The sequence below is a fragment of the Prionailurus bengalensis genome, chromosome X (assembly GCF_016509475.1).
Source record: "Prionailurus bengalensis isolate Pbe53 chromosome X, Fcat_Pben_1.1_paternal_pri, whole genome shotgun sequence".
In the NCBI taxonomy this organism is placed as follows: Eukaryota; Metazoa; Chordata; class Mammalia; order Carnivora; family Felidae; genus Prionailurus; species Prionailurus bengalensis.
The window spans coordinates 66,632,858-66,652,057 of NC_057361.1; the positions used below are offsets into that span (position 1 = coordinate 66,632,858).

The following is a 19,200-nucleotide window of genomic DNA, read 5'->3' on the forward strand; positions in this document are numbered from 1 at the left end:
TCACTCCAAAACTTTTGGCCTGGGCACTTGGCTAAGGGCTACCAGGTACACAGCTGCCAAAATGACCACATTCATTTGCTGTGCTCTGCCTTGCTGCCTGACCATGCTGAGCCACAGAAGTCTGGCTATACCCAGTCACCCTGGTACACAGACCCAGGTGCCCCTGCACCTCAAGGATCCAGCATGAAACTGGTGGTCCAGTGCAAATTTTGCTAATACCACTGCCACATCCCTAGTTGCCTGGCATACACACCCCCTCAGAGCTGGCCTGCCTGTTCTCACCAACACCACAGAAAGCAAGCACAGCCCACAACAGGCAGAAAGACAGTGCAGGTGACTGCATTGAAAGGAAAAGTGGCTCAGACACAAGAGCAGGGCGTACATAACACACAAATGATACTTTCATGAAGTGCCAGGTTCTGGTGAACAGGGGACACCACTGCAGGGCATTCCAGGACCTCTTCTTAATAAAGTAACTACTTTCAAGAGCAAAAGATGTAGCTGACTTTCCTAACACACACAAACAGACACAGAGAGGCAGACAAAATGAAGAAACAGAGAACTGAAAGAACCCAAATGAAAGAATAGGAAAAGGCCACAGTCAGAGATCTAAGCAAAACAGATGTAATTAACATGCCTGATAGAGAATTTAAAGCAATGATGATAAGGAAACTCATTGGACTTGAGAAGAAAGTGGAAGATATGAGTGAGATCCTTAACTTAGAGACAAGGAATAACACAGCAGAAATAAAGGGCACAATAAGTAAAATGAGAAACACTCTTGATGGAATGAAAACATGGAAGAAGCAGAGGAATGAATTAGTAGAAGAGAAGACAGAGTAATGTATTCAAGCTGAACCAAAGACTGAAAAAAAAAAATTATGCAAAGTGAGAAGAGACCTTAAGGAACTCAATGACTCCATCAAATGTATTAACATTTGTATTACAGTAGTCCCAGAGGAAGAAGAGAGAAAAGGGGGCAGAAAATTTGTTTGAAGAAATAATAGCTAAAAACTTCCCTAATCTGGGGAAGGAAACCGATATCCAGGGGGCACAGATACACCCCAACAAAATGAGACCCACACAAAGACATATTACAACTAAATTGGCAAAATATAATGATAAAGAAAAAAATTTAAATCATCAAGACAGAAGACATAGAAGGGAAAACCCATAAGGCTAGCAGGGGATTTTAACAGACACTTTCTAAGCTAGAAGGGAGTGGAATGATTATTCAAAGTGTGAAATGGGAAAAATTTGCAACCAAGAATGCTTTATCTAGCAAGGCTATCATTCAGAAGCAAAGACAAGATAAAGAGTTTACCAAGACAAAAATTAAGGAAGTTTATGAACATTAAACCATCCCTGCAAGAAATATTAAAGGGGGCTCTTTGAGTAGAAAGGAGAGACCCAAAGTGACAATATAAGGGTAGAAAACACAAAAGCAGTAAACATGAATATTTCTGTGAAAAAATCAGGCAAGGAACTCACAAGATAAAAGGATATGAAATATAACAACATATTTCAACAACATGGGGAGAAGGGACGTAATGAATGTGTCCAAACTTAACGTGTACCATCAATTTAATGTGCACTCTTATACAGAGGAGGTGCTATACAAACCTGTTGGTAACCATATATCAAAAACTTGTAATAAATATGCAAAGAATAAAAGAAAGAAATATATCACTAAAGAAAATCAGCAAAACATGGAAGAGAGAAAGACAAGAAAGTATCAGAGAAAACCTTGAGAAACAACCACAAAAGAAGCAAGAAAATGTCACTAAATACATATTTATCTATAGTTACTTTGAAAATAAATGGACTAAATGCCAGAATCAAAAGACACAGGGTGACAGAACAGATGAAAAAACAAGATCCATCTGTAAGTTGCCTACAACGTGACTCATTTTAGACCAAAAGGCACATGCAGATTGAAAGTGAAGGGATGGAGAAACATCTATTACAAAAAAGGATGTCAAAAGAAAGTGGAAGTAGTGATACTTATAGCAGACAAACCAGACTTTAAAGCAAAGACTGTAATAAGAGACAAAGAAGGACACTAGACAATAACGAAACAATCCAACAAGAAGATAAAAGAATTGTAAATGTTTATACATGTTACATAGAAGCACCCAAATACAAACAACAGTTAATAACAAACATAAAGGAATAATCAATAATAATACAATAATACTAGGGGGATTTAACACTACACTTACATGGATGGACAGAAGAACATCTAAACAGAAAATCAATGAGGAAACAATGGCTTTGAAAGACACACTGGAACAGATGGAGTTAACATATATATTCAGAACATTCCATCCTAAAATTGTGGAGTACCCATTCTTTTCAGGTGCACACGGAACTGTCTCCAGAACAGATCATGCATTAAGCCATAAAAGGAGCTTCAACAAATTCAAGAAGATCAAAGTCATACCATGCATCTTTTCTGACCACATAGCTATGAAACTAGAAGTCAACCACAAGAAAAAATTTGGAAAGACCACAAATACATGGAGGTTAAATAACATGGTACTAAGTAATGAATGGTCAACCAGGAAATAAAAAAGAAATAAAAATCTATCGAAACTAGAGTGTACTATGTTAAGTGAAATAAGTCAGAGAAAGACAAGTATCATATAATTTCAGTCATATGTGGAATTAGGCAACCCAAAGATGAACATGGAGGAAGAGAAGGAAAAATAAGATAAAACAGAGAGGGAGACAAAGCAGAAGAGACTTTTTTTGTAATGTTTATTTTATTTTTGAGAGAGAGAGAGAGAGCGAGAGAGAGCGAGCAAGCACGAGCAGGGGAGGGGCAGAGAGAGAAGGAGACACAGAATCTGAAGCAGGCTCTGGGCTCTGAGCCATCAGCACAGAGCCCAACACAGGGCTTGAACGCACAAGCCATGGGATAATGACCAAAGCCAAAGTGGATGCTCAACCAACTGAGCCACTCAGGTGCCCTGAGACTTTGAAATACAGAGAACGAACTTAAGGTTGCTGTTGGGGAGGTGGGTGTGGGGGATGGGCTAAATGGGTGATGGGCATTGATGGCACTTGTGAATAGCATTGGGTGTTATATATAAGTGATGAATCACTGAAATCCTGAAATCAAAACTACACTGTATGTTAACTAACTTGAATTTAAATAAATGAATTTATTTAAAAAATATATGGAAACATGAAAATGAAAACATAACATTCCAAAACCTGTGGGAGGCAGCAAAAGTGGTTCTAAGAGGGAAGTTTATAATAATACAGCCCTATCTAAAGGTGAAAGAAAAATCTGAAATAAACAACCTAACCTTATCCCTAAAGGAGCAAGGAAAAGAAAAACAAACAAATCCTATAGCCAGAAGAAGGAAAGAAATGATAAAGATTAAAGGAGAAGGGTGTCTGAGTGGCTTAGTTGGTTAAGGATCTGACTCTTGATTTCAGCTCAGGCCATGATCTCACAGTTGTGAGATCAGGCCCCACATCGGGCTTTGTGCTGGGCAAGAAGCCTGCTTATGATTCTCTCTCTACCTCTCACTCTGCCCCTCCCCTGCTCTCTTGCTCTCTCTATCAAAAAAAAAATAATAAAGATAAAGGAGAAATAAATGATATAGGAACTAAAACAACAATAAAACAGATCAATGAATCCAGGAGCTGGCTCCTTGAAAAACATCCATAAAATTGATAAACCTCTAGCCAGACTTAGGAAGAAAAAAAGAGAAAGGACTCAAATGACTAAAATCACAAATCATAGAGGAGAAATAACACACAATACCATATAAATACAAACAATCATGAAGAGCATTATGAAAAACTAGGTACCATCAAATTGGACAAGCCTGGAAAAAATGGATAAATGCCTAGAAACATAAAAAACTACCACAACTGAAACAGGAATGTAGAAAATTTTGACATATTGAAATCAGCAAAGAAACTGAATCAGTAATAAAACAAAAACTCCCAACAAACAAAACTCTAGGACCAGATAGCTTCACAGGGGAATTCTACCAAACATTTAAAGAAGAGTTAACACCGATTCTTTTCAAACAACTCCAAAAAAATAAAAAAAGGAAGGAAAAATTCCAAATTCATTCTACGAGGATAACATTACCCTGATACCAAAACTAGATAAAGACACCACTAAAAAACAGAACTACAGACCAATACCTTCGATTAATATAGATGCAAAAATCCTCAACAAAACAGTAGCAAACTAAATCCAACAATAAATTAAAGGACTCATTCACCATCAAGTGGGATTCATTTCTGGGTTGCAAGGTTAGTTCAACATTCAAAAATCAATGCGATACATGACATCAAGAAGAGAAAGGATAAGAACCATATGATTATTTCGAGAGACACAGAAAAAGCATTTGACAAAGTACAACATCCATTCATGATAAAAGCCTTCAACATGGTAGATTTAGAGGGAGTATACCTCAACATAATAAAGGCCATAAATGAAAAACTTACAGCTAATATCATCCTTTATAAGACAAAACTGAGAGCTTTCCCCTAAGTTCAGGAACAAGACAAGGATGTCTACTCTTTAGACTTATTCAACATGGTACTTGGGAGTACCAGACATGGCAATCAGACAAGAAAATGAAATAAAATGCATCCAAAGTGGTAAGGAAGAAATATAACCTTCACTAGTTGCTGGTGACATGATACTGTATAGAGAAAACCTAAAAGACTCCACAAAAAAACCTGCTAGAACCGAAACAAATTTAGTAAAGTTACAGGACAAAAAACAAAACAAAACAAAAAAAAAAAAAACAAAAACAAAAAACAATGTACAGGAATCTGCTGCATTTCTATATACTAAAAATGAAACAGCAGAAAGAGAAATTAAGAAAATAATCCCACTTACAATTGCACCAAAAATAAGACACATAGGAATAAACCTCATCAAAGAGGTGAAAATCATGGACTCTGAAAACTACAAAACACTGATGAAAGAAATTGAAGACAACACAAAGAAATGGAAAGACATTCTATATTTATAGAATGCAGGAACAAATATTGTAAAAATGTCCACACTAACCAAAGGAATATACAGATTTAATGTAATTCCTACAGCATTCTTCACAGAGCTAGAACAATCCTAAAATTTGTGTGAAACCACAAAGACCCTGAATAGTCAAAGTAATCTTGAAGAAAAAAGCAAAGCTGGAGCCATCACAATTAGAGACTTTCAAGTTATATTACAAAGCTCTAGTTATCAAAATAGTATGGTACTGGCATTAAAACAGACATATAGACCAATGGAACAGAACAGAAAATCCAGAAATAATCCTGTAACTATATGGTCAACTAATCTTTAATAAAGTAGGAATGAATATCCAATGGGAACAAGACAGTCTCTTCAACAAATGGTGTTGAGAAAACTGGATATAAACATGCACAAGAATGAAACTGGACCACTTTCTTACACCATACACATACACAAAAATAAATTCAAAATTAATTCAAGTCCTAAATGTGAGACCTGAAACCATGAAAGTCCTAGAAGAGAACACAGGCAGTAACCTCTTTGACACTAGCTGTAGCAACTTCTTGCTACTTATATGTCTCCTGAGTCAAGGGAAACAAAAGCAAAATTAAATTATTGGGACTACATCAAAATTAAAAAAAACAGTGAAGGAAACAATAAAACTAAAAGGTAATCTACTGAATGGGAGAAGATACTTGCAAATGATATATCTGATAAAGGTTTAGTATCCAAAATATATAAAGAATGTATAAAACTCAACACCCCAAAACAAATAATCCAATTAAAAATGAGCAGAAGAGATAAATAGACATTTCTTCAGGGAAGACATCTAGATGACCAACAGACACATGAAAACATGCTCAACATCACTGATCATCAGGGAAATGCAAATCAAAACTACAATGAATTATCACCTCATACCTGTCAGAATGTCTAAAATCACTAATACAAGAAACAGATGTTGGTGAAATTGTAGAAAAAATGGAACCCCCTTCCGCTGTTGGTGGGAGTCAATTTGGTGCAGCCAATGTACCAAACAATATGGCTCCTCAAAAAGTTAACAACAGAACTACCTTATGATATAGCAATCACACTACTGTGTATTTACCCAAAGAATACAAAATACTAACACAAAAGCATACATGCACCCCTATGATTATATCAGCATTATCAACAATCTCTAATATATGGAAGGAGTCCAAGTATCTATCAAATAATGCATGGATAAAGACGATGTGGTATATATTGAATAGAATATTATTCAGCCATAAAAAAGAATGAAACCTTTCCATTCGCAATTACATGAATGGAGCTAGTGAATATTATGCTAAGTGAAATATAGCAATCAGAGAAAGACAAATAAATGATTTCACTCATATGCAGAATTTAAGAAACAAATGAGCAAAGGGAAAAAAAAGAGAGAGACAAATCAAGAAATAGACTCTTAATAAAGAACAAACTGTTGGTTACCGTAGGCAAGGTGGGTGGGGAAATGGGTTAAATATGTGTTGGGCATTAAGGAGTGCACTTGTCAGGATGAGTACTGGGTGATGTATGTAATTATTGAATCACTATATTGTACACCTAGAGTCTGTTAGGTAACTGGAATTAAAATAACATTTTTTAAAAAAGGACAGGAATGTGTCTGATGTGACTGGGGGTACAACACCCACATGTCTATGTCCTGTTTCGTCCATCCTCCATCCACACCCTTCAGCAGCACCCCCTCATTCTTCCCAGGTCTCACGTACAGTGCCCCTGAGGGAGGAAATTCAGAGCATGGGAAAGGACTGACCTATACGGGCCCTTGGTGGTCTTTTCGTACACTCACCTTGTTTTATAGAAATAAGTATTACTGGCAAAGTTCTTGGTCTTTGAAAAAAAAGACAAGGGATAACCATTATTGGTGAGGATGTGGAGAAAATGGAAAATTAGTACAGCAATTGTGGAAATAGTTATGGAGGTTCCTCAAAAAATTAAAAATAGAGGGATGCCTGGGCGGCTCAGTCGGTTGGGTATTTGACTTCATCTCAGGTCACGATCTTGCAGTTCGTGGGTTCAAGCCCTGTGTTGGGCTCTGTGCTGATAGCTCAGAGCCTGGAACCTGCTTTGGATTCTGTGTCTCCCTTTCTCTCTGCCTCTCTCCTGCTTGCACTCTCAATCGCTCTCAAAAATAAATAAACATTTAAAAAAATTAAAAACAGAACTACCATTTGATTCAGTAACCCCACTTCTGGATCCAAAAGACCTAAAATCAGGATCTTGAAGATATATCTGTAGTCCCATATTCACTGTAGCATTATCCACAATAGCCAAGATATGGAAATAATCTATATGCCTTTCTATTGATGAATGTAAAAAATGTGATAGGCACACACACATACACCCCACAATGGAATATTACTCAGACTTTGAAAAGAAGGAAATTTTGCTATTTGCAACAACATGTTTGAAGGTCAAGGACATTATGCTAAGCAAAATAAGCAAGACAGAGAAAGAAAAATATTACATGTCATATATATATATATATATATATATATATATATATATATAATCTAAAACAGTCATACTTGTAGAACCACAGAGTAGGATAGTGGTTGCTAGGGGCTGCAGGAAGAGGACTTGGGGAGGTACAAAGATCCAACTATTCAGAATGAGTAAGTTTTGGGTATCTAAGGTACAACATGGTGACTATAGTTAATAATACTGTATTGTACACTTGAAATTTGCTAAAAGGAGAGACCTTAATTCTTAACACACACACACAGGGTAACTATGTAGAGGTGATGGATGTATTATGATTAGTTTGATTGTGGTGACCATTTCACAATATACACACATATCACAACATCATGTTGTACACTTTATAATTATATAGAATTTCTATATGTCAGTGATATCTCAATAAAGTTGCTAGAAATAAATACCTGCTGTTTAATCCATCCAGTCTGTGGTATTGTATTGTAACAGCCCAAGCTGACTAATATAGTAGGCCAGAGACTAAAGTAATAGCAATAGAAACTGTAGACAAGAGATTTGGGTGGTATTAAAGAGTTGTAGAATTCATAAAACCGAGCAATTGACTGGATATGAGGGATAAAAGAAGAGTCTAAGAACACTAGGATTTTAAGCTGGGTGACTAGGAAGATGGTGGTGGCATTAATTAAAATACTGAATGCAGAAATAGAAGTAAGCCTGAGACAGAAAGATGGATGATAAACACCCAAGGAAATTATTTTAAGAAGCACTTGGAAATGATACTGGTAGAATAAGGAAATGTTAGGGCTAGATATGTGAATTTGGAGAGTCCTCAACATAAGGATGATTGATGTAGCTAATAGATTCCCTTATTTGTAGAAGACCAAAAAAAAAACAAAAAACAAAAAAAAAACAAAAAACAAAAAAACAAAAAAACAAACACCAAAAACCAAACAAACAAATCAAGAAACCAGTGGGGAACAGTAAAAAGGAGGTAAGTAGGGCCAAAGAAACAGAAAATATAGAAATACAGGAAAAATAGAGATGTAAGATAATCAGTACAGAAGCCTGGCAGTAGAGTTACTAAAAGAGGTATTCAAAAGTATGCAATAAGAGACAAAATCAAGGAGACAGGGACTAAGAAAAGAACACTGGTTGGTTTCTAAAGAGAACTACTAATTCTGGAGAGGACAACTTTGGGACAGTAGTGGGGTCAGAAGCCAAACTATAAAGGATAAAGGAATTTTTAGATGGAAAGAAAATAGAAGCAAGAAGTATAAGCTATTCTTTCTAATAGCTTGTGAAGGGGAGGGAAAAAAAAGAAAGTGGCATGAGTAGGCAATATGCAGCAGGAACAGAGAAGAGAATAAAGATACAAATTGGGAAAAATAAAGGCACTAATTATTTTAAAGTAATCACATGTTTTAATGTTTTTCACATAACCAATATAAAATACATCTTTAGAAAGTCTATTTTTGAGTTATTTGGTATTTCAACAACAATGGCTATCCTACTTAATCTTTTTTAAAATTTATATAAAATAAAAATATATTTCATATATTCAACTATATTAGTAACAAAAGGGAAAAAAAATCCAAAATCATCTTTAGATAAGTTTTCTACTTTTAAGGGCTATCTCAATTTTTAAAAAGCATTTGCTTTGAAATATCTCATTTAGTTTTTCCTACCTACTCATTTCATATTTTATTTTAAAAGACTAAAATATGTTTTGGAATAATTATTGGAAATCTGCTAATGGCCTATTCCTGGTTGTGGATATGAAACCCACAAATTTATTTGACAATATTAAAAGCATCATTAACTATAAGGACATGCTAATTTTTACCACCTAAATACATCAGTTTTTAAATGCTTCATCTGCCATCACAAGAAAATAAAGAATAAACGCCCTGTTCATATGTCTTTCCTACCTTGTTTAACTGGTAAAACTCTATTCCGAAATGATTTGGCCTTCCCTGGGTCATGGCTATTTCCACTTCGGCTATAACCACTGAAGCTCGATGAAGAAAACGGCCCATCCAGTTCATCATCAAGTAAATATAATGAAAGGCCTTCAGCAGCATCTGAAACTTATATTTAAAAAGATTTTAATATTAATATAAGTATCATGTTCTTAGGAAAATTAAACAGGCTGTTTTTAAAACTGTCTCACTGTTATTCTACTCCAACATCAAAAATGCAAGTTGCTTAAAAAGGGAAATATGAATATTTTGAGAACAAAATGTTTCATCACATTATTAAGTTTTCAAGCACAGAATATCCGAAAATTTTGTCCAAGAAGACTACCTCCTGCAGATAATAAATCCTCAATTTGCAAATATGTTGTAGATGACTGCTCTGGATATTATAGCTTTAAAAATTATAGTTACAGAATTTTATTTTATCTTTATTTATTTTTTATTTTTTTAATGTTTATTTATTTTTGAGAGAAAGGGTAGACAGAGCGTGAGCAGGGGAGAGGCAGAAAGAGAGGGAAACACAGAATCCGAACCAGGCTCCAGGTTCTGAGCTGTCAGTACAGAGCCTGACGCGGGGCTTGAACCCACAAACTGCGAGATAATGACCTGAGCCGAGGTCGGACACTTAACCCTGAGCCACCCAGGTGCCCCCAGAATTTTTTTATTATAAGTTTCTTTTTTAAATTTATGTATTTTGAGAGAGAGAGAGAGAGACAGAGACAGAGAGAGAGAGAGACAGAGAGAGAGAGAGAGGAAGGGGCAGAGAGAGAGAATCCCAATTAGGCTTCGTGCTGTCAGCGTAGAGCCCTGTGACTCATGAACCATGGATCATGACCCAAGTTGAAATCAAGAGTTGGATGCTTAACCAACTGAATCATCCAGACACCCCTACAGAATTTTAAAACTAAGAGATTTCAAAATTCATTCAGTCTTAACACTTTCATTTTCAAAATGAAGAAACTGAATCCTAATGGCCTAATATCTTACCCAGGGCCACACAGATAAAGAGAATAAATGGGAATAAAACATAGCTTTTCTACATCCAAATCTATTGCTCTTTGCACTATAAACCATGCTGCCTCTTCTAAATTCTTAATATCAGTATTAAACTAAATACAGAACACCAAAAACAATACACATATTTACCAGGAGATGAGAAAGGAGAGCTAGTCCTGACATAAGACACTGAGGTATTCTGGTCATTTTTAGGCTGCAACTTCATTTGTTTCTGTTTTCCTTTTGGACTACAATTAAAAATATAGAACAATTAACACTTTTTTTTCTATTAGCAATAAAGATAGACGGTATGATACAAAATGCTTAAGCTGACCAAAGAAATGCCTATAATTAAAGTGAAATGCTTCAAATTAATAATATGACAAAGTTAAATTTCAATCATTAAAATAAAAAAATCAGTTTTTGGCATAATAAAACCAACTCCAACTTTACACATGTGAAAGAGTTTGTAAAAAAATCGTTTGGGTCTTTGGATCTTCTCACCCTATTCGATAAACTTTAAGAGATGAGGTAATACATACAAATGCCTTGAAAACATAAAATGCTACAATAGTGTAATATACCTAGGAGCTCTGCTACTAGACAACGAACTGCTGCTGCTTCTTGGACGTTTTCTGTACCGTGGCCTCCTCCTCTTCTGACTCTGGATTCCTGACTTATATTCAGAGATGATATTTTTAATATGACTTTCAAATAAGGCAGATAATCGCAGTGTCATGCTATAGATCTGAAAGGTAGAAACCAACTACTTTAATGATAAAAAAAAAAAAAGTATAAACATGCCTGGGCCAATATCAGCATTATCCTTTCAGACAAAATCTATGTGCTATTTCATATACTTGAAAAACTCTTCCTAAAGAGTTAAAATACCATTTTCATCTAAAAATTAACAAGATTTTTAAAAGATCAATCCAATGTTAAGGCTAGAAAAAAGATTCTCATACACTGCCAGTGAGTATTTTAATTGGAACATTTTAAAACAGCAATTTGCATTATGTACTCAAAATCTTAAAAATATACCTATCCTTCCACTAATAATTTTGCTTCTGGGAATTTATCCTAAGTAAATACCAGCGAATGGCACGCACAAAATAACTATGTTCAAGGATGTTAAAAATGAAAGCCACAGCATTATTCATATAAAGTTAAAAAGTAGAAACCACCTAAATCTCTAGTACCATGACATTGGTTAAATAACATAAAACAACCATATAGTAGAAAAGTACAGGAGACATTAAAATGCCTGTTTTCAAAGAGTCATAATGACATGGGAAAATGTTCATAATACATAAGCTGAAAAAAGCCTTCAAAATATAAAACTTACAGTTTTAAAGAGTATACAAACATATGTAAGTATAAAGAGTTTATAAACATCTGTGAGTATATATGTAGGAAATAAACCAAATGTGAAAAAATTATGCCTACAGAAATTACTGAAAATTCATTTTATATGAGGTGAAAGTGGGTAAATATATATCTAGTGCAAAACTGATTTAAAATTTAATCTGATCCCAGTGATTAAAAAAAAATTATTACTACTTTTTTGTTCTTAATATATTTAAGTTCTGACAAAACATAGGGAAGGTATTAAATGTGAGTATGAATAAACAGTTATCACTTCCCAACATGGTTCATTATTTGTTATAATAAAGGAAACATAAATACCCAGAGCTAATCCAAATATTTCATATAAATACTGTCAACCACTTTTATTTATCAAATTATTATTGGACATACTAAAGGGTACTTAAATTACTATCTCTCTTTTCTTTGACCTCTCTCTGAAAGACATAAGTATTACTAAAGAGTAAAGAAGAGGCAGGTAGGAGAAAAGAAGTGCTTAATGTCAAAAGGACTATGCTAAGTGTATCTTTATTTAGCACACCTAATAAACTTGCTTCAGAGAGGATACAGAGAATCAAACTTCATTAACTATGTCAGAATTATAATATATACTTCTTCAGCAATTTTAAAACTAGTGAAAGAAAACTACCTGATACATATATAATTTAGTAAATGCTTAGATAATTCATCCATCTAATATTCTTTTTTCATACCCTTGACTTTTTATTAGAGGTATAAGCTTTGGAGTTGCTGAATATTTGGCGAACGTCCTTATAAAATTCCAGAGGACTACCATAATTTCCTGCTTCCAAAGTTTCTTTCACAGTGCTGAAGTCCATAGGAGTGTCTATAACATCTGAATTATCCTACAAAGAAGAATGTGTTATTAAATACACAGTATGGGTAACAATACTACATAATACAATGGTACTGAGATTTGCATCACCAATCAACCATGAAATAAACACACTACTTTTCAATCTGTCAACTATCTACCCCAACCAAAACCATTCATTTAAACAGTTTTTTTGATACAACCAAAACCATTCATTTAAACAGAGTTTTTTTTGATAGCTCAGGAAAGCAGCAGGGTTGTTTGGGAGGGTCTCAGCCTTCACCCTTACACTGATAACCATATGATTCTCTCAAGAGACAGAAGAGAAAATGCACAGCCTCTGGCTTTACCGCTACGGAGTACATAATATGTAATTCCATTTCTTGATTAAAGGCTGAAGCAATCTTCAATTCCCTGGCAAAGTGCTCAATGAAGGTAGAAGATGGGATTATTCACATATAATTAAATAGTTCCATGTCACAAATTAGCTACATATTTCCAAGATATTCCCAGCTATGAGGGCAATCTACCTAAAATGTCATTAGTTGAAGGTCAAAGTAAAACTGGCCATGTCTGTGCCTACCTCCTACCTTTCTGCTTTTTAATGAATGTGACACTTGTGCTTTATTGAAGGTCTGCAGTCTCATAAATTCATAATTAGTTTGATTTTGATTAGGGGAGGGAGAAGACTCTATTTTAAATCTGTCCAGCCTAGTTAAGATACGCCTAGGGTTATCATATGGAATGACATCTAAAACTTATGTATAACACAACCATCAATAAAAAACGTATTGGAATGAAAACCATAGTCAGTATTAGATCCCTTATCCTATTTAGAATTATTAAGTAAAACCACATTTCTTTCAAAGAAGAAGCCAAAGAATCAGAAGAATGGGCAGAGGAAAAGTATTATAAAAAAAGAGAAAATATTTTTCCAAGTGTAAGAAACCATGATTGCTCTTAATCTATCTTAATTTTTTTTGCTTAAATTCTAACAACTAGAAGTATATTCCAACATAGCACAGCTTATGAAACAAATATCTTCATAGAGGAAAAATGTTAGAACTTGTTAATGTCACCAAAACTCAAAAGATTAAGTTTGATGAATAAAGTCCCAATGGGTACAATCAGCTGCAATACAGATATAATTATATTGTGTAACTGATGTTTTCTACTCTGCTACAGTAACTCTAGATCTATAAAAACAAAAAAACATGTATGCAGATGCCACAAAGAACACACCTAACAACACATGTTGATTTTAAAAACAAAATATAAGCAACCAAAAAAAATCAAAGAAAAAAGACAGTGAGAAGAACTGGAAAACAGCTTTACACATTATAAAAGTTTCATTTACAGTATGGAAATTTTAAAAAGTAAAACAGTGCAAAAACAACTACTATATGTCTTTTGAGAGACAACTAGGTCTACCTCAGAAAGAGATGGCTCTTGTCTTTCTGGAACAACTGATTCTGAGGATTCTCCATCTTGCTCCTGATGGCCCTATTAGGGTATAAAGAGGATATATTGTATTTCCAGACTACCACAACAAAATACTTGCACAACCAATACTTGCAATGCAATTATAATTTAAATCTCAAAGATCCACAGGAATTCGTTGTTTCTTGACTATACTTCAATATGAAGGAATTCTACATTCATCCTTTCCTCTACTATGAGAAACACAAGATTAGTTTATTCTACCCAAACTTCCTACAAACAAAACAACCTTTGTTGAATATAATTTTGTTTATTATTTGAATATTTTTCTCAACTAAAACATGTCTATGCAGAAAATATTTGTTTAACTTCAAATACCTTTTCTCTGAATACATTAAAATAGATTTCCTATCTATGGTAAAAGGTTATTCAAAACATAAACAGATACACTCCTTTAAAAAAAGGAATCCTATAATTTCTTATGTTTTTATCTTTGATGAAAAGTAACATGGTATATATTGCTTATTCTAAGTGATAATATTGGATAACAAATTTGCTATAATTGAAACAGGGCTGACATATGTTGCCAAGGGTCTCCAATGAATAGAAATGTAGTAGAAGTTAGTGAAATTTATTAAACAAATATCCAAAAAAAAAGAATCGCAAAGATATTTACATTCAAATTTGGTTTAAATGCAAATTTACACACAAAGTACATGACAGGAATTTTAAAGTCATGATTAATCCCACTACCCACTTTCACAATTTAAAGATATACAAAAAGGAAGAAAGAGGAAGGAAGGGGAAAGGGGGTGGAGGTAGGGAGGAAGAAGAGAAGAAAGAAAGGAAAAAAGGGGAAAAGTGGCTTGTAACTAGATTTTAGCACGTATATTTATGGGAAATTACATATTGGCAATTATTTAAACAAGTGTATGTTTACTGGGTAAGAAAGATGATCAGCTGGCTGTCGAAATGGCTCTGAGTCTTCACGTTCATAAATGAGGCTCAACAGTTCTTTGCATTGTTTTCTCCAAGCATCAGGATTACACTTCAAAGACTGTCTTCTGCCTCGGCATTTGACCTGTAGATTTATATAGAATTATATCTAAAAGCTCTTTTCTTAATTCTTCATTGATTTTCTCCTGTTTTCCTAATGTTAATATATCTATATAACATAGAGCAGCTGCTATTTAAGTCTCTTAGTTTAGATTAGACATCATTCTCCCTGACAAAAATATAAATAAAAACTAGACAGTATATTCACAGAATGGCAAGAATTCTAGTATTCTGAATTTTCATGTTAAGAAAATTTGAACTACAAATAAAACCAAGTGGAACATTTTTTTCCTTTACCAGGTTAATAATCTTAATGCCTTAATATTTGTTGGTAATTAAGTATACTTGACAATGGCATCATAATTTTCTTAAAATTGAAACATATATATAATACATTTTATGTATATATTTACACATTAGGTATTTATTAGTTATATGTATGTATAGCTATTTATCTAATATCTATCTATCATATATCTATCTATATCCTTTGTTGTCATGATACATTCTAGCCCTTACTATTTGATGCTTTTCATAAGATTTCCTTCAGTATCTCAAAGTAAATTTTCCTTATATCAAAGAAGTATTTGTCTAACTGCCATGGAGGGGAAGTGTACAGAACAGAGTTAACAGATATGAAGCTGCTATCTTTACCAGGGCTTGCTTATAAGGTTGGACTTCTGTTGGCATTCTGGGTACTTGGTACTTGAACCATTTCCTGTTTGTACAAACATTGTGATTTGTAATGAACACCTGCTTCCCTGTACTTTTACTGTGTTTTCCTGCTTTCTGGGAGTCTGGAATCTTGGCATGTGCTAGTCAGTGTCTACATAACCAGTTCCCAATAAATTCCTTGGAGTCTGAGTCTCTAATCACATATATTTTGCTACATTTTCACTGTAGGGGGGGAGGAGTGTGTTCTGTATGGCTCCTCAAAGAAGGGAGAGAGCATTAAAAAACCCTGCACATGGATTCCTCCAGACCCTGCCTATGTATATTTCACTGTGATCCAGCTGCATGTCCTTATTGTGCCACTGCAATTAGCAATGAATCACAAGTATATATACTGAGTTTTGTGAGTTTTTATAGCAATTCTCCAAATAGGTGGAGTTGGTCTTAGGGATCCCTGACACAGGAAGCCTGAAAATTTTTCTTCTCAGCAGTTTACTTATTCACTCACCATTCTTCCAGATGAAGTACCAGGACCATCTGAATCTAAATCAACCATTTCTGTATCCTAAAATTAAAAGGAAAGAGTGGGAAAAGATATTAAGTTATATTCAAGGTCTTAAAAATTTGATAAACATTTACAAAGAAATGGCAAATACAATCACAATTAACGTCCTCACTGGAGCAGGCAACAAGCAGAGCAAAGTTTGAAGTGACAATTACTCCAAACTTTGCCTATATGCTAGATACAAGCTGGAAAATATACTCAGAGAGTAAATAAGGTTTCTCTTTAAATCAGAATAGGAAATGAAAAAAAATAAAAGTACAATGACTGGTATCTAAAGTTGTACCTAATGTTAGTACTAAAAAAAAGTTATTCTATATGACATGCTATTTAATACATTATAATCATGAATTACTCATGATTAATCTATTACTATTTCAAAAAATACATCTATTTTCTATAGCAAAAATATGAATGTGTAGTAAAACCTAAAGATTCAGTCAAGTATCCCTCTGAGGGACAGTTATTTAATACAAGGAGGTAAGGTCCACACACCATTATTCACCTGGTGGTGGTGAAGCACATAGGTAATGCCTAGGAGAAAATAAAAGCAGCTCATGAGCTATTGGAACTCCTTTCCAATAAAATAAAGTTGCATTGCATTTTACTGTAATTTTCTATTTTAACCCAAGGAATGCTACATTGAGCAGGACACCACCAATTCATAATAAAAAACTCTCAAGGAAATAGGTGTAGAGGGAATATACCTCAACATAATAACTCCCACAACTAACATCATGATCAATAGTGAAAAACTAAAAGCTTTTTTTTTTCTCAGATCAGGAACAAGATAAGAATACCCACTCTAGCCACTTCTATTTGACATAGTATTAGAAGTCCTTGCCACAGCGATTAGGTAAGAAAAACAAAATACATCCAAATCATAAAAACAAGTAAAACTGTGTCTATTAGCAGATGATATATTACATACATAAAACCTTAAAGAGTCCACTGAAAAACTGTTAGAACTAAATGAACTCATTATAGTTGCAAGATACTAAATCAATATACAAATATAAGTTCCATTTCTATAAACTAACAAAGGACTATCAGAAAGCCAAATTAAGAAAACAATCTCATTTATAATTGCATCAAAAGGAATAAAATACCAAGGTATAAATTTAACCAAGGAGATAAATGATCTGTACACTAAAACAATAAGACATAGGTGAAAGAAACTGAAGACACAAATAAATACAGATACTCTGTGGTAATGAATTGGAAGAATGAATATTAAAATGTCCATAAGACTCAAAGCAATGTACAGATTACATGCAATCCCTATCAAAATTCCAACAGCATTTTTCACAGAAATAGGAAAAACAATCCTAAAATTTGTATGAAACCACAAAAAAGGCTCCTAATAGACCAACACAATCTTGAGAAAGAAAGACAAAGCTGGAGGCCTCAAACTTTTGGATTTCAAGATATATTACAAAGCTCTGGAAACACAAACAGTATAGTATTGGTATAAAAGGTATATGTATAAGAGAGCAGATAAAAGAGAATAGAGAGCCTAGAAATAAACCGCTATGTATGGTCAATTAATTTAAAAAAAAAGGAGCCAAGAATATACAATTGGGAAAGGACAGTCTTTTCAATAAATGGTGCTGGGAAAACTGGATATTCACATGCAAAATAATGAAACTTGATCCATATCTTATGTCATATATAAAATTCAACTCAAGATCAGGAATTAAGATGGTGGAGTACTAGTGGGACACTATGTTTGCCTTGTCTTTTGAACACAGCTAGATAAACATCAAATCATTCTGAACAACCAAGAAATCAAAGTGAGGAGTGAGAGAACAAACTGCACATCTAGAGGGGGGAAAAATGGCCACACTGTGGAAGGTAGGAGCTGCAGAGAGTTGATTTGGGGAGAAAAGGATTGCAGGTACTGTGGAAGGAAGGGAGCCCTGATCATAGAAAGAAGACAAAGAGAGAGAGAGAGAGAGAGAGAGAGAGAGAGAGAGAGAGAGAGAATGAGAGGGAGGGAGAGAGAAAGCAACATGCAGGGGATTGTACAAGAAAAACTCTTCACCAAAATCACTGACTGGGAAAAGGGGAGGGGCTGATTATCACAAGTAAAAACTTGTGATAGGGGTGTCCTATGATACCCATAGGGGTGTCCTATGATACCCATAGGGGTGTCCTATGATACCCATAGGGGTGTCCTATGATGAAGGAGGCTAGAGGCAGAAGGGCGGACATTGTGATCTGAGGATATACTGGGTTGCACCAGGAGAAACTGCTCCCCTTCTTGGAGGTGGCACTGACTCTCTGGACAAGAGACAGCAGAATGCATTGAGCAACCTGTTAATTAACATAGCAGCAGAGCCACCTGCTAAAGCTGCTAACCTATCAGCTGCACTTCACCTTAAATTCAGAGCCCTTGCACGGTCATGCAACTGCTTTTCTGGGATTTACGGGCACCAGACACAATACGGCAAGATCCTCACCCAGCGGATCAGCGCAGGTCCATGCTGTGCTGGGTCCCTAAAATTTGTGGAGTTTTGAAACACAGTATGCCTGAGATAAAAACTGCTGCTGGGTGGGCAGATGGCTCGGACACAGATAGGGTGAAGGCAGGATTCTGATGGAAGCCTGGGACACAAGAGGGATTGTTTGCTCTTCTGTGAAGGCTTCCTGAACAGCAGTGGGCATGAACTCCCCTCTCTGGAGACTACTGAGCTGGCTGACGCCAATTTTCCCCTGTTCATCAGCGTGGACAGACTTCAGTGAGCATCACAGCACTCCTCAGGGGCGGATGGAACTGCTTACACCAAGCTCTACCCCACTGTGCCCTGCAGGTGCA

The 19,200-nt window shown here is 34.9% G+C and overlaps 1 protein-coding gene across 3 annotated transcripts in view; it reads right to left on the minus strand.

The window, feature by feature from the left end:
• BRWD3 (bromodomain and WD repeat domain containing 3) overlaps positions 1–19,200 on the minus strand; it is a 234,360-nt gene that overhangs the window by 21,438 nt on the left and 193,722 nt on the right. The window contains exons 34-40 of one of the 3 annotated variants that reach the window (XM_043570815.1): positions 16,329–16,385; positions 15,033–15,173; positions 14,084–14,155; positions 12,531–12,683; positions 11,037–11,128; positions 10,603–10,700; positions 9,409–9,567 (exon numbers count right to left, since the gene is read on the minus strand). In XM_043570815.1, coding sequence (XP_043426750.1) covers positions 9,409–9,567; positions 10,603–10,700; positions 11,037–11,128; positions 12,531–12,683; positions 14,084–14,155; positions 15,033–15,173; positions 16,329–16,385 — 772 coding nt within the window. Of the gene's footprint in view, positions 1–9,408; positions 9,568–10,602; positions 10,701–11,036; positions 11,201–12,530; positions 12,684–14,083; positions 14,156–15,032; positions 15,174–16,328; positions 16,386–19,200 lie in introns of all 3 variants that reach the window. The other 2 variants (XM_043570814.1, XM_043570816.1) reach the window with 2 other exon arrangements.